Source organism: Octopus bimaculoides, chromosome 4 (genome assembly GCF_001194135.2).
Source record: "Octopus bimaculoides isolate UCB-OBI-ISO-001 chromosome 4, ASM119413v2, whole genome shotgun sequence".
Classification (NCBI taxonomy): domain Eukaryota; kingdom Metazoa; phylum Mollusca; class Cephalopoda; order Octopoda; family Octopodidae; genus Octopus; species Octopus bimaculoides.
This window is the reverse complement of record NC_068984.1, coordinates 15,483,258-15,497,202: the sequence shown is the minus strand read 5'-3', so window position 1 is coordinate 15,497,202 and position 13,945 is coordinate 15,483,258. Positions and strand designations below refer to the sequence as shown.

The 13,945-nt window shown below is 33.8% G+C and overlaps 1 protein-coding gene across 1 annotated transcript in view; it reads left to right on the top strand.

Moving 5' to 3' along the window:
- Positions 1-1,865: 1,865 nt before the first annotated feature.
- Positions 1,866-13,945, top strand: part of LOC106877139 (dual specificity protein kinase CLK2) — an 84,125-nt gene continuing 72,045 nt past the window's right edge. Inside the window, exon 1 of the mRNA XM_014925954.2 lies at positions 1,866-2,035. Coding sequence (XP_014781440.2) covers positions 1,886-2,035 — 150 coding nt within the window. The 5' untranslated portion in view covers positions 1,866-1,885. The remainder of the gene's footprint in view (positions 2,036-13,945) is intronic.

The following is a 13,945-nucleotide window of genomic DNA, read 5'->3' as shown; positions in this document are numbered from 1 at the left end:
TAAATTCAGTGGAATACATCCACTGGTTTTCAAAAATAGAAATATTAATGTTTCTAAGTCTCTCTAAAGGAGACTACGGCAGCAGTACTGGATATTAATAGTTATCGCCAAGCTAACATGGCAGTCCAGAAGAATTAGATGAATGCTACCGTTGCTTAGCTCCAAGAGGCCATCGCCTCTAGCTAGCTATGTGACACACAAATGGACACAGGTTCGTGTGTCACGTAGATAGCTAGAGGCGATGGCCTTTTTGAGCTAATCAACGGCGGTATTCGTCCTATTTTTCTGGACTACCATGTTAGCTTGGTGATCTTCATCATCATCATCATCGTTTAATGTCTGCTTTCCATGCTAGCATGGGTTGGACGATTTGACTGAGGACTGGTGAAAGACGACGTTGGCATGGGTGCCAGTCGTCGAATTTAGTTCGATTTCTATTTCACTTGCCTCAACAGGTCTTCGTAAGCGGAGTTTAGTGTCCAATGAAGGAAAGGTACGCGTAAGTGGGCTGGCTACATCCCTGGCAGAGGCCTTGGATTTAGGTCTCACTTGGCTTGCCGGGCCTTCTCACGCAAGCATTTTGATTCAATACCGAAAGTTTGATCTTCATTAGCACTAACTAAATTAGCCTGGAGCTTAACCAATTAGCTAACGAGAAAATATGTACATGGTCACTCAACCTACTTAGAAATGAAATGGAAATGTTCCACAAATAACATCCTAAGGAAAAGACACTGTGGGTAGAACAGTCCAAAGCATGACAGCATAAAAGACAGGATGGCCACCGTTAGAATGCCTTAGCTCTTAGGCTGGGCTTTCAAGAGAAATTTTACAAAGCTGAAAAAGACTGGTTTCTTTTCCCTCGGGGTAGGAGGATCCCTCCAAAATTGAAAGATGTTTGAGTTTGTGTGTGTGTACTGTTAGGTATTCATGGATCCTGGCGCGATCAACCGGCTGAAACCACCTCCTATAAACCTGCGCGATCAAATTTGACCCAGAACTAAACAGTAGCAACTTAGAAATTAAAACAAATGCATAACTAATAATGGTTTATAGTAAATTGACTATACTAGTGATCCAAGTGCTACAGTATGCGTAAAGCGATGGCTGACGAAGTAACCACCTCCAAAACAAATTTAAAAGAAAAGAAAAAAATTCTCTAATTACAGATGTTGCAGTGTCTGATATAGCTTTACTGGCCATAAAAGTAGAGGTATAAATCATGCTTAAGATATTTATTGTGTGGGATACTTCACTGTTAAGCTGGCTCCATTATGACAGGTGCAAGCTTAAATTTGAATAATAAATCAAAAGCTCTAAATATTCTCTATATTTCGTCATTAAGAACATCGATCTGTAAATACAGTGAGGAAAGGAATTTTATAGGGAACGGAAACAAACAGTGCCAATGATAGTTATGCTCCTATCAGCAACCAGGGATCGATTTTCGGTTATAGCAATTTCACATGTCATCAATGCCCTTGAAAACGACACGAGCTTGACCCAATTTCGTTTTCTACACCCATATAAATTTAAAACTATGTTTTTACGAAAAGACCTAATGGACAAAGACAAGACATGAAGAAAGCTCCCTTTTCGTCTATGTATATTATATATGTATTTTAGTTTTACTCTTTAATCCAACACCTTTTCAATAACATTACACTGCATAACAAAAAAAAAACCCAGTAATTTTCTTAAATATGTATGCGATGCATGAAATAAATAAAATTAAAAAATGTTGCCTAATTAGTTATATAGAAATGATCTTTAAAAATATTGAGAAAAATTATATACATTTGCGTTAAGTGCTAGCACTGCTACTAGCTGGATTAATTAGTTTCTTCTTTATTTGATAGTGACGACGTTGATTATTTTTGTAAGAATGACACTGATTGGACCATTAACTGGGCCAATCGCGACTGCCGAGTCTTCCCGGCATATGGCTACGTTGAGTTCACTTTTATTGAAGTGTAGTAGAAAGGTTTATTTCAATCTTTTGCGAGGAAAAGCCGAAGACTTTCGGTCATTAAATGTAAGTAAACGGCTTATTACATCAGTCACACTTCTACGCAGAATTTTGTGTTAGCATTAGAAATAAAACAGACAGGCTAAGTGAGTTTGTTTAGCAACAATAAAGCGCCTAACATACACATCTTAGTCCCAATTATGTTTTAAGACAAATGCTTTCTCTCAATTATCACCTCTTACTACTTCCCTCGTATTTGTTCCATGCCAATCATTCTCTTTCTTATCAGTTTGATTGCTCGACAAGAGAATACAATTCTTTAGCATTTATAATAGCAGATGCATTTCTTCTTTGGAAAAGCTGCGTAATTATTTTCGAGACCATTTATTTATTTATTTATCAAGATTTCAATGTAACTTTGCTTCCGTCCTAGGCGCGCTTTTCCCCCTCCATTCAATCTTCTAAACTTGTTCAGCCATATTGCTGATCCCACGTCTTCCTTTACAGTTCTGTTGTTTTTTTACTTTTATAGTTCTTATTTCTGTATTAATTATTATTTCAAGTAGATTAAAACAATTTATTCTTGTCTCTTGCTATAGTTATAATAAAGAAGCTTACGATATACGTGTAATTTTCCCCCCTGTTTTTACTTCTCCTTAGCACTGACTGTTTCCCATTTTTCTTCTAACGTAAGTAAATGAATTTTCTTCCAAGAACACATTTACCTTATAAACTAGTAATTCAAATTACTCCCAAGTCCACGTGATAAATTCGATATAAATTTTAATTCTATCAAAACTAAAATATAATCGTGGAAGCAGTTAAATATGCTGTAGTTATTTATTCGGTGTCAAAAAGATTGAATTCGTGTCGCCCTTTTCCAGTTCGTATCTCGTGTTTTAATTCAGTCTTTACATTAAAATGAAAATAAATAAAAATATTAAGCCTTTTGTTAAGTGTATGATGTTTAAAGTATATATTATAAATACCCCCCCCCCTCTTTTTATTTATAAAAATTATATACAAACCTATTTAAATCGACTAAGATTAGATGAAATGCACTGTGTTACATTAAGTATTATTTAATTAAATATATTTACGCTCTATTTCTGTTATTTTTTGGTCAGAAATCTATTTGATACTATTATAGACAGATATGTAAAAGGACTCTATTTAACTATTGCTTCCAATTCAGTAAGCTTAAAAACCGATATATCTATCACATTCCATCTTCGATCATATTTGATTAATTTAACCTTTTTAAAATGGCCTCCAACATACTTAATAATTCTTTTTCATATCTTATTTAGTTCAATAGTTTGTGCAATTTCTCACTATAGCTTGATTTATGTTGCAAATTATTATTTTATTTTCCCAATCATTGCAGCATTTTCCCGTACACGCCATTAAGTATTTTTGATCTGATGTTAGTGCGTGAAATTTATTATTTTTTTTCCTCTCCTGTTTAAAGGTCGAATCACATAGTTTTTATTTTCTACTTAAAATCAAAGAATATCTGACAAAATCGCTTTTAAAATAATTTCTTACACCTTCATTTCTGTTATAATTGGATTATAAGTAATGCTAATTATATATCAGTAAAACGTCTTGGTCAAGCACACGACGAATGTTATTGCTTTCATAACGGGTTTTCTCTATTATATTTTTGATGAACGGACGGACATTATTAGATTTAATCAGGTTTTCTTATTATATTTAACAACTCATCTAAATATGATTCTCCCTAAATTCACAGCCAACTTGGAACTTTGTCTAAACTCACTTAAAACTGCTTTGCAGGTGGTTTGTAGATTTTAAGCTTTACTGATTTATTTAAGGAGTTATAAATCGATTAAAATATTGTCTTCACTTCTGAACGTAAAGGCTATTTCTTTTTAAAAACTAGTAACGAAAATTAATACTTAAATATTATTTGATCGTGAATATTTCAATTACCACCAGTCTGATCTAACTATATGCCACTCTCTAATAATGCATTTTATTCCCTGAATCGAACAAATCTAGACATTATTTCTTTAATTTTGGAAATAAATCCTTTTGAAAATTTCAAAAATTATATTTATTACGTATATAAACTTGTATTATAGAAAATAACGTAAACTATTGTATAAATATATTTTTCAGTTTGTATACATTCACAAACGGGAAAATATCTTTGGCCTAGTTATTCACAAATGAAGACATTTTATTGCCAATCACTTCACAAAGCTTTGCCGTTGAAGTATGCAAATAACTAGCTTAGCACTTGAACATAATCAATATTTTAAATCTGAAATAAAGTTCAATTTTAATATTTAAACTTAGATGGCTTTCAAATATTTTTTTTCTATCAAATTTGTCTTTTAGAGTGCTCTGATCTTCCTGCGCTTCCTGTTCAAACACTTAAGGCATCTTTACATGAGAACGTAACTTACTATGTCAATGCTTCACAAGGAAGAACCTTTAACGGTATCTAAAAAATATTACATTTTTATTTCGCGAGGCTTTAATCTCATTAGCCTAATAAAAGTAATAGTTTAGAAAAAGCTTAACTTTTATCGGTGAATGGAAAACCTCTTTTTACAGGGCTTTTGTTTGTCCCACGTGATGTTTTCAACATACAAGGACCACAATTCAATCATCTTGAAATTGTCCTTCATTGCTTTCCAGTACTCCATCAGGGCGGATAAATCCGTAACAAAGCATCTTCCCAAGTAGTCCAAGTCTGTGCTCAGTGCGTGAGATCCACACACTGAGCACGGATTTAATAATTTTCCCTTTTGTTTACAAAAAACACCACCAAAAGTATATGTGAGGTCTTCTTTATAACTCAGATACTCTATAATTCTAATTTAAAGCACCTTTACACTTCATGCAATCATCCATTCATATTTTTTGTCTGTATTAACTCCTCTTTCCTGCATAATTTGCAAAGCTCTTTGCTGACCAGTTCTATGATCACCTCGCACAAAACCTTTCTAGTAAGTTTAATATTTCAAATCCACATTTGTGCATTCTTAGATGTCATTTCACTACCCATGATTCATTGACATAGCATCATCATCATCATAACCCTTTTTACATCTGCTTTCTGCACTGACATTGGGTGGCCAGTTTGTTTCAATCCAGTCAATTCTTATTTGGGTTTACTAGCCTCTAACAAGAATTTGCAGACCACAGCTTCACAAGCATGACTGTAGGAATAAGTTTGCTTCCCAGCCACATGGTTTCAGCTTCAGTGCCACTAATCCCGGGTTAAGTAAAGCCTTGTGAGTGGATTTGGAGATGGAAACTAAAAGAAGCCTAATGTGTGTGTATGCATGCATTTTGTTCTCTTTGACATCATGTGATAGTTGTAAATGAGCATCACTGTCATATAATCAGTGTTGTTCATTTCCAGTCTTCTATGGAAATGTATCTGGCCAAGGGGAAATATTACCTAATTTGAAAATGGGTGAGGGTTGGCAATAGGAAGGGTATCTGGCCATAGCACATCTACCTCAATGAATTCCTTTTGACTTATGCACAGATGGAAGAGTGAATGTTAAAAAGATGATCATGATAAGAGTTCATAGAAGAGTTAAATAAGTTATTTGCAATGAAATTATTAAACTCTTCTCTGAACTTACCTATGGACTAATTGTTACCTAAGGAGACTAACTCCAATTTCCTCAAATTCTACATTTTTACCTTACGCTCTATATGGCCTACTTGTAGACCATCAATGAAACTAAGCATTCAAACATTGCCACCAACTTTCCAAATCCTGCTGCATCTCATGGGATTTTTGATCCTCCATCCTACCATTTTTGTCTAAATTTTTATCTGAAAAATTTGGTTTGTGTGCCAGAAAATATGGTATTTTGTTTTAGTCAACAATAATACTTCAACGTTTTCTATCCTCTTCTTTGATTCCATCACTATACATCAATAATTTATTTATTGCTGAGTATCATAGCTTTTGTTCTGTGAATACTCAAGCTATTGAGTTGAATACATTATATTTTTATTCCTAGATGGGAAAGATCAATGTAGGATTGTTCAGTTTGAACTTTAACTGGTTGATCCCTGGTGGGAGTTTTCGTAAAGAAAGTTAGGATTGTGAATGACTTTTGGGGTGCAGTGACATACTGTAAAGAGGAAAGATAGGTGCATTAGTCAGTTCAAAAGAACAGGAACTGTAGTAGAGTTGGTAGAAGTGACGGGGTGTATGGTACATTTTTAGAATTGTGCCTAAGTTGCATTGTGACAGATATAAGAACAGTATTTTGGGTTGTAGAATATCAGAAAATATTTCTTATCCTGAGAGAATATGTAATGTTTGATTGTCATGAAAGATCAGCCAATTTAATATTGTGAGTAATGATGTTGAGGCTGTTGAATTAGACTAAATGGTCATGGATTCATTGGTGGATATTTGCATCAGAGTTTGCACAGTTTTGGTGGGATGTGTCATTGATGCCAGTGTGGAATATTGTTCAGAGTAAATAGTCAAATCACCTACACAGGAGTGTATGTGATTAAAATCTTAGCAATGTATAATGCATAGTAAAGTGCCAAGCAACACTAAGCTTTCAGGAAATTGTGAGACTGTTGCACCTAACTGAATTTTTTCAAACATGCATGTCTTTACCCTAAGGTATGATATACCACTGGTTTGGTTGCCTGATTGCAAGCTGATCGGTTGGACATCAGTCTCTGATTTGTGGAAAATGATTGCTAATTGAATCAAATTTCATACTCTCATATTCTTTTATGCGTTTCAGCTCAAAGGCTGTGACCATGTTGGGGCACCACCAGTGTTATTACCATTTTCAATGGCCATTCTTATGTGATTGGCTTTTGGTGAAAGAAGGAATTTGATATTGTTGTCCTCTTTGAGTTTCTTGCTGTGATGTAGGTTCATTTTGGACCTTGGACAGCAGAAAATCAAATTGTTTCTTGAAAATATCTACCCCTACTCCATGTAGAGCCTCTCAGATGTATTTGGCAAGGTATTAAATAATCATGGACTCTTGAATTCCAAGCTATTGCGGTACATTATCCTCACTCTAGATGGGTTGGCTGAGACCTTTGAAACAGTGTGACGTCCATTTTGAGGGTTGGTATAGCTCTCAATGCCAAAGTTTAATCTCAACCCTTCAAGGATCTTCCTTACATATATCACTGTGTATCTCTCCTATCAGCTCTTTCAGTCTCTCCCAGTCGCTCAACTGTTCTATTGATGCAATCATCCTGTCTCAAGTCCTGCTATTAGTTTGACCACAGTAGAGAGCAGTAGTCAAGATGGTTGAGGACAAATGTCCTCCATAGAACCAGCATAGTTTCCTGGTCCCTTGTTCTGAAAGTTCTCAATCCATCTGGTCATTTGCCTGCATATTATCACCATCATGTGAAACGAGGTGTTGCTCATATCACTCCTCAGATCACAAAACTGTTAGCACAAGCTTGCTAATTAATAGTGGAGGACTTAGAACTGCGTGTTGTTTTATTCAGCTCATTTATATATGGCACATAGCATCTAGGTCTTTCTGCAGCAGATTGTCAAACACAACTTCATAATACTAATTTCATTGTTTTAACAATTTATGCACATGTGCATTAAATTTACATTGATAAATTTTTCATACTAATTGAATGTGATAATTTAATCTAATCAGTGACTTGGTTTTAAGAGAAAAAAAAGTTAAATTTTAAATAATTGTTTAATTTAGGTTTTTAAATATATATAAATTGTTATAGAGTACATTTAAAAGCCACAAAAGGAAAATGTACTTTTAAAATTGTTTTTAATTCAGTGAACATAGTGTAATCTAAAGAGTATTTTAAAAAAGCATAAAGCAGTAATAGCAGTTCAATTCTTATTTAAATATCGTAGACTGAGAAATATCTTGAATTTGCTGGTAAATTGTTAGAGCCTAGGTTGAATCTGATTGAGCATCCCAGCCATAACCATTCATCTTAGATGTAAGATTAATGTAACCTTTCTTTATACCTAAGCTGGTAGGTTGTGCTTTAAGGGATTTTGATTATTATATATAGCAGATTAAGCAACTGCATAAAGCTTTCTTTGTACTTAGTGACATAGTGAGGGTGAAACTAAATGACTAAGATGGATGAGATTTATGGAACTGTTAGCTTTGTTGTGAGTATCAAAACCTGTTCTTTAGGTATAAGGTGTAAAGTTCTGTAAATGTCTTTAAGTTTAGAGATATGTCACTAAACTTAAGTATTCCAGGGGACATATTCTTATCCTAGATGTGTGTGTTACAGGTACAATCTTTCTTTAATTGCATAGGGTTGATTTTCTATCTGTTCTAAAGCATGATGCTGTATGGGTTACAACAAATTCAACATGGGTTAAGCTGACTCATACAGTTTTACTCCAGAGGATTAGTTCCATACCACTGTAGAGGTGCATCAGTACTGCCTCCTCTCCCCACTCTTTATCTTTCTGAATCAGATCATGAGCAATGCCCTTGAAGACATTTGAGGGAGGAATATCACAAATTTAAGATTTACTGATGATATTTAATGGGTGTTAAATGATGATGATTGAGGTTTGACAAAATCTCTGTTAACTGTATGATGGAAATCTGTGCTATAAGGCTGCAGTCTAATGACTGAAAAAGTAAAAAATGACAGATCACAAAATCACACTTATAACAAGTACTAATGGTACCTTTTCATTTGAAGTTTCTGAACAAAGAAGCTATTAATTTCTGTCCTTGTTCAGGACAGTTCAAATACCGCAAAATACTTTACTAATGATAAAAGATCAAAACCTAAAATCCTTGCGAGAATTGTACAGACACTGACTGCATTAACCAAACTTGAGTGAACATGTAGAGATAGGGATGTTACTATGAAAAGCAGTTAGGCTTCCTGCATGCACAAGTGTTTTCCATTACTCTGTATGCATTACAAAACCTGGACATTTGTAGAGTAACAAACTCTGGATCCACAACCAACCATCATCATACTGGCCCAAAGGAAAGACCAGATAGCTTGACTATGCAAAGATTATTCTTGAAGGAACTATGGAGAGAAAAGAGATGGACAGGCAAATCAGCAAAGACCTGATTTCTGGCAGAATAACCAGGATTGAGAAAACTGGTGTACAGTATATTTTGAAGGCTCCTTCAGAAGTTGAGAGGGCCATGCAAGCAATATCAAACAAATATTCCAAAGATTTTGCTGTGAATGTGTAATTTCTTTTAAAAATTACTTTCCATAATAATTTGTTGTGTGAGATTTTGCAAAATTACATAATTGTAAATAATTGGTTGGCCTTGTAATAACTAATCATTTCAACAATGAAGTAGGAAGGAGAAAAGGCTACTGAAGCAGCCAGATATAGATATTTTGTCCTGGAGCATAATTTGATATGGTTAATGAGGTTTGAAAACATGACCATGAGGTCAGTAGTTGTTGCAGGCATTCACACTTTTTTTTTTTTTTTTTTCAAGATAAATTTCAATTGGTTATGGATAATAATCATTTTGGATTGTTGCAATTTAGTTAAATGAAAGGAGAGAATATGCATTTGACTTGTTCTGTAATAAGTAGGAACAGAAGTAGTAGACTAGGAACAGCTTAGTAGTGCCACCTTTTGTTTTATTAAGGTGAAAGTTCCTCTCAGAGCAAGGTTTATAAACATTGGGGTGAGGTTAATATGTTAAAGATTATGTTCCAGTTTGGAATTTTAATCAGTGAAGGGCAAAAATAGGAAACAAGTTCCAGGGGAATGTTTAACACCAGGTTATATATATATATATATATATATATATATATATATATATATATATATATACATATATATACACATATATATATATATATATATATGTGTGTGTGTAGTGTTAGGTGTGATGTACATATATATAAATAACACATTTCTAAATCTCTCTGAGATTTATGCAGTAGTGATGCGATAATGCTGTCAACTTAATGTGACAGTCACATGAAGGGAATAATACTACTGCTATTGAGCTCTAGGATGCAGCACTGCTTCCTGTCGTCCTTGACGCATTTCGTTCCCCCTTGTAAACATAAGGACGCAAGAAATGTGTCAAGGCCGACAGGAAGCGGTGCTGCTTCCTAGGGCTAAATAGCAGTAGTATTATTCCCTTCATGGGACTGTCACATTAAGTTGATAGCATACAACTACTTTATCGCATCACTACTGCATAAATCTCTAAGAGATTTAGAACTGTATTATTTCTAATTTTGAAATCAGTGAATGTGTTTCACTAGAATTATATGTTTACGAGAGCTTGACAGGTGTCTCCAACTAGCAGGCCATTGCTACTCCAGACTGATGACGAGCAAAGACTCAGAAATATGTGTCTGGGTGCAGGCTTAACTAAGTGGAAGTGCTTGTCTTCCCCTTGTAAACATAAGGACACAGGAAATGTCTCCAGGTTGACAGGAAGCTGTGCTGCATCCGAGGGCTAAATAGCAGTAGTATTATTCCCATCGTAGGACTGTCATATTAAGTTGACAGCATACAACTACTTTATATATATATATATACACACACACACATACATACTGTATTTGATGACATAAGACACAGGCATATTCAGGAAGTTTTAGTTCAATTTGGGCAAAAATTACCTTATGGGAGGTCCAACTTCATGTATAGATAGGACCTAGGGTGTTTTTTTTTTGAACAAAAGTTCATTTTATATGCCTTGAAATATGGTAACATAAAAGGTAATTGAGACGCAGTGGGTTAAAGTAAGTTATATTGCTGGTAAGTTTTAGTAGTGGAAGAAAAACTGTATATTCATACTGTGTTTACGTGTTGAATACATTGACTCAATATCAACAGTGTTTTAGAGTCAGCTATACAAGGATAATATATTTTCCATAGTTGCAGAGAAAATGATTCCCTTATAATTGCAAATATTGTTATATCTTGTGGTTGGTTGCCATAAAGGTCATCGATTGTAAAGGCCTGTAATTTGTTGAGATTATAAAGATTTTAGCTGTGTTGTGAGAAGAGAGGATTATTTTGCAGTGCTGGTGTGTGAAAAAAAAAAAAAAGTGTTAACATTGTAATGCAGCATGTTCTCAAGGTCTCTGTTCATAGAGGATATTTATATCTGGTGACATGTATTGTAATTATGTAGAATGTGAAGGTGGTATATAGATTAGCGATTTCTGCAATGAGTAGGAATGTAAGCGATATAGTGAGCCAGAGGTGAGGGATTTGATGTACTTTAAGGGAGTTTCTTATCTAAATGAGTTAAGCCCATGGGCTGTGTAAACTATATTAGTGATCACTTAGTGGAAAGAAATTGAGTTAGTGAAGAAGATATTTTCATCAACATGGAGATGTTAGGAAATTGAGACAATCTGCTAGTTGGCAGAATCAAATTCTCTTTTGGGAAGAATTGGAAATGTGCAGTGATATATCAGTATCTTTGAATAAATACCTATTTCGCGTAATGGGTGTACAGAGAAAATAATTGAGTGATCTGCTTAGGATGGCTGATCCTATTTATTTGCATTTTTTTTTAACTAAAATATTTCTGTATCTGAGTGTGAACACAAGTAAGGATTAGTGAAAGTGGATTTGCTGCAAGTGTATATGGTGGAGTGGGGGGGGGGGATGTAAAGCAAGCAGTGAATTAACCCTTTTGTTAACATATTTTCTTTGAAATACACTGTATTTATTTCAAATAAATTTTAAAATATTGAAGAATTTAGAATAACTCTGCCATTATTAAAGCTGGTATTTGAAACATAAACTAACATAAAAATTCTAAGGTTTTAATTCTAATCATTTTAAAGTATTGATTTTGTGTCACAGAATCAAGGGTGATCTCTTGCAGGTTGGTATCAAAAGGGTTAAGTGGTTTTGAGGTGTTTTGTTTGCAATGCCATTTATGTAGAAGGTAAACTATTCAGCAGATTTGAAATTCCTTCTGATCAGAAAAGAGACTAGAATGTTCTTTATTAATTTAGTGAATTGAAGATCCTTTGAATGGTTAACTTGCAGATAAATGATATTTATGGTATGATTTCTTCCTGACTATTTTTGCGTTACATTTTGCATTTCAAAATTAAACCTTTTATTTTCCTGATATTTTTTTTTCTTATTGAAATTACTTTCACACTTTTTGACATTTATATTGTCTTTCTCATGATCCCTTACTGAAGCTTGTGCAACCTTATTTTGAATATTGTCATTATCTGGAGCTGTTTCTCCATGCTTTCGTGTTGCACTAACCTCTTGACTCCTTAGTTTGGAAACGCAGCTAAAACATTGCGCAAATGTTTGAAAAAAGTTTGCTCTTGTAAATTTCAACTTCCACATATAGAGTTATAGAGTGATAACTTTGTACATAAGTATGATTGGTTGGAAAGAGTTTTTCATAGTTGAATTCTCTTCCTAATGCTGAACTGTGTCACATGAGTTAGTGGTGTTCATGTCCTAAATAAAAAATAATGTGCCTCAGTACAGATTCCGTTCAAATGTATAAACTAAATTGTCCATATCACACTTGCCATTAAATTCTAAGTAGCTTTAAGAAATAAGAAAGCTAATCCAATTGGAAATATGCAAATTAAATTTGTGAGAAGTGTAGGACTGGTGTAATATTTGATACTTGTTTTGAGATTTTACTATGAGGCATTTAGTAATGGACAATGTAATTACAAATAATTTCATTATTTGAACATTCATGCTCGCACGAGTGGGGGTGGGGTAATGAAACCAGTGTTAAATTACCTAGTTGACAATTTGACAATCATTTGAAATACAAAGAATTCTATTTTTCACAGTGTTTTAGATACAATGAAAACCAGATTGGGCTGTTGTCACTGTATTTTGATGTAACAATCAATTAGTTACGCTTTAATATTTTGAATGTGGTGTTTGTAGTTAGTGTAAGGATAGATTTTGTTGTGTTACATTTATGCTTGAATTAACCTTTTATGACTATATTTCTAATGAAATACACAGCCTATATATTTCAATTAATTTTAGATATAATCAGCAATTTAGATGGATTATTTTTCATTATTAAACAGGTATTTGGATTAAAAGTTTAACAAAAGTTTCTTACATTATGATAGTGAAAGTTTTTCATTTGAATAAAAACATTTTACAATAAGTTTTTTGAAACATACAAACTGAGGCACTCTGAAGTGGATCATTATTAAAAAGCTTAAAATGGCTTAATGTATTTTATTTTTATCATGAAATAACTTCGAAAATTTAATCTCACAGATTAACAATGTTAGCTTCATACCTCACATTCTAATAAGCACTATTTTGATCTACAAATTCCTGGTAGAATCCAATATAAAATAGAAAATAAGGTTCTAAAAATCAATGTTAATATCAGCTTAGGTATTTAACAAAGAGATCAATGTCAATATCTCAATTGAACATTATGCAGCTATTATGTGCAGGTTTGGTGGTGTGGTGAGAAGTTTGCTTCCCAACCACATGGTTTCAGGTTCAGTCCAATTGTGTGGCATCTTGGGCAAGTGTCTTCTACTGTAGCCCCAGGCTGACTCAAGCCTTGTGAGTGGATTTGATAGACAAAAACCTGCCTTGACATTGTGATAATTGTAAATGAGTGTCACTGTTACTCAAGCAGTGTCCTTTGTTTCCAACCTTCTGTGTGATACATCTGGCCATGGGGGAAATATTACTTTACTTGGAAACAGATGAGGATTGGCAACAGGAAGGGCATCCGGCTGTAGAAAATCCGCCTTAACAGAGTCTGTCCAACCTATGCAAGCAGAGTAAAGTAGACATGAAAGTGATGATAATAATGATGATAGAAATTAACCCTTTTGATTCCAACACACCTAGAGCTCTTTTTTTAATTTTTTTTTTTTTAACAAAAGTTATTTACTAAATTTAGTGTTTTCAAAATTAATTGAAATAAAAGCAGTGAATTTCAATAGAAATTGAGGAACAAAACTGTTAAGCACTCAATTTTTGAAAATATG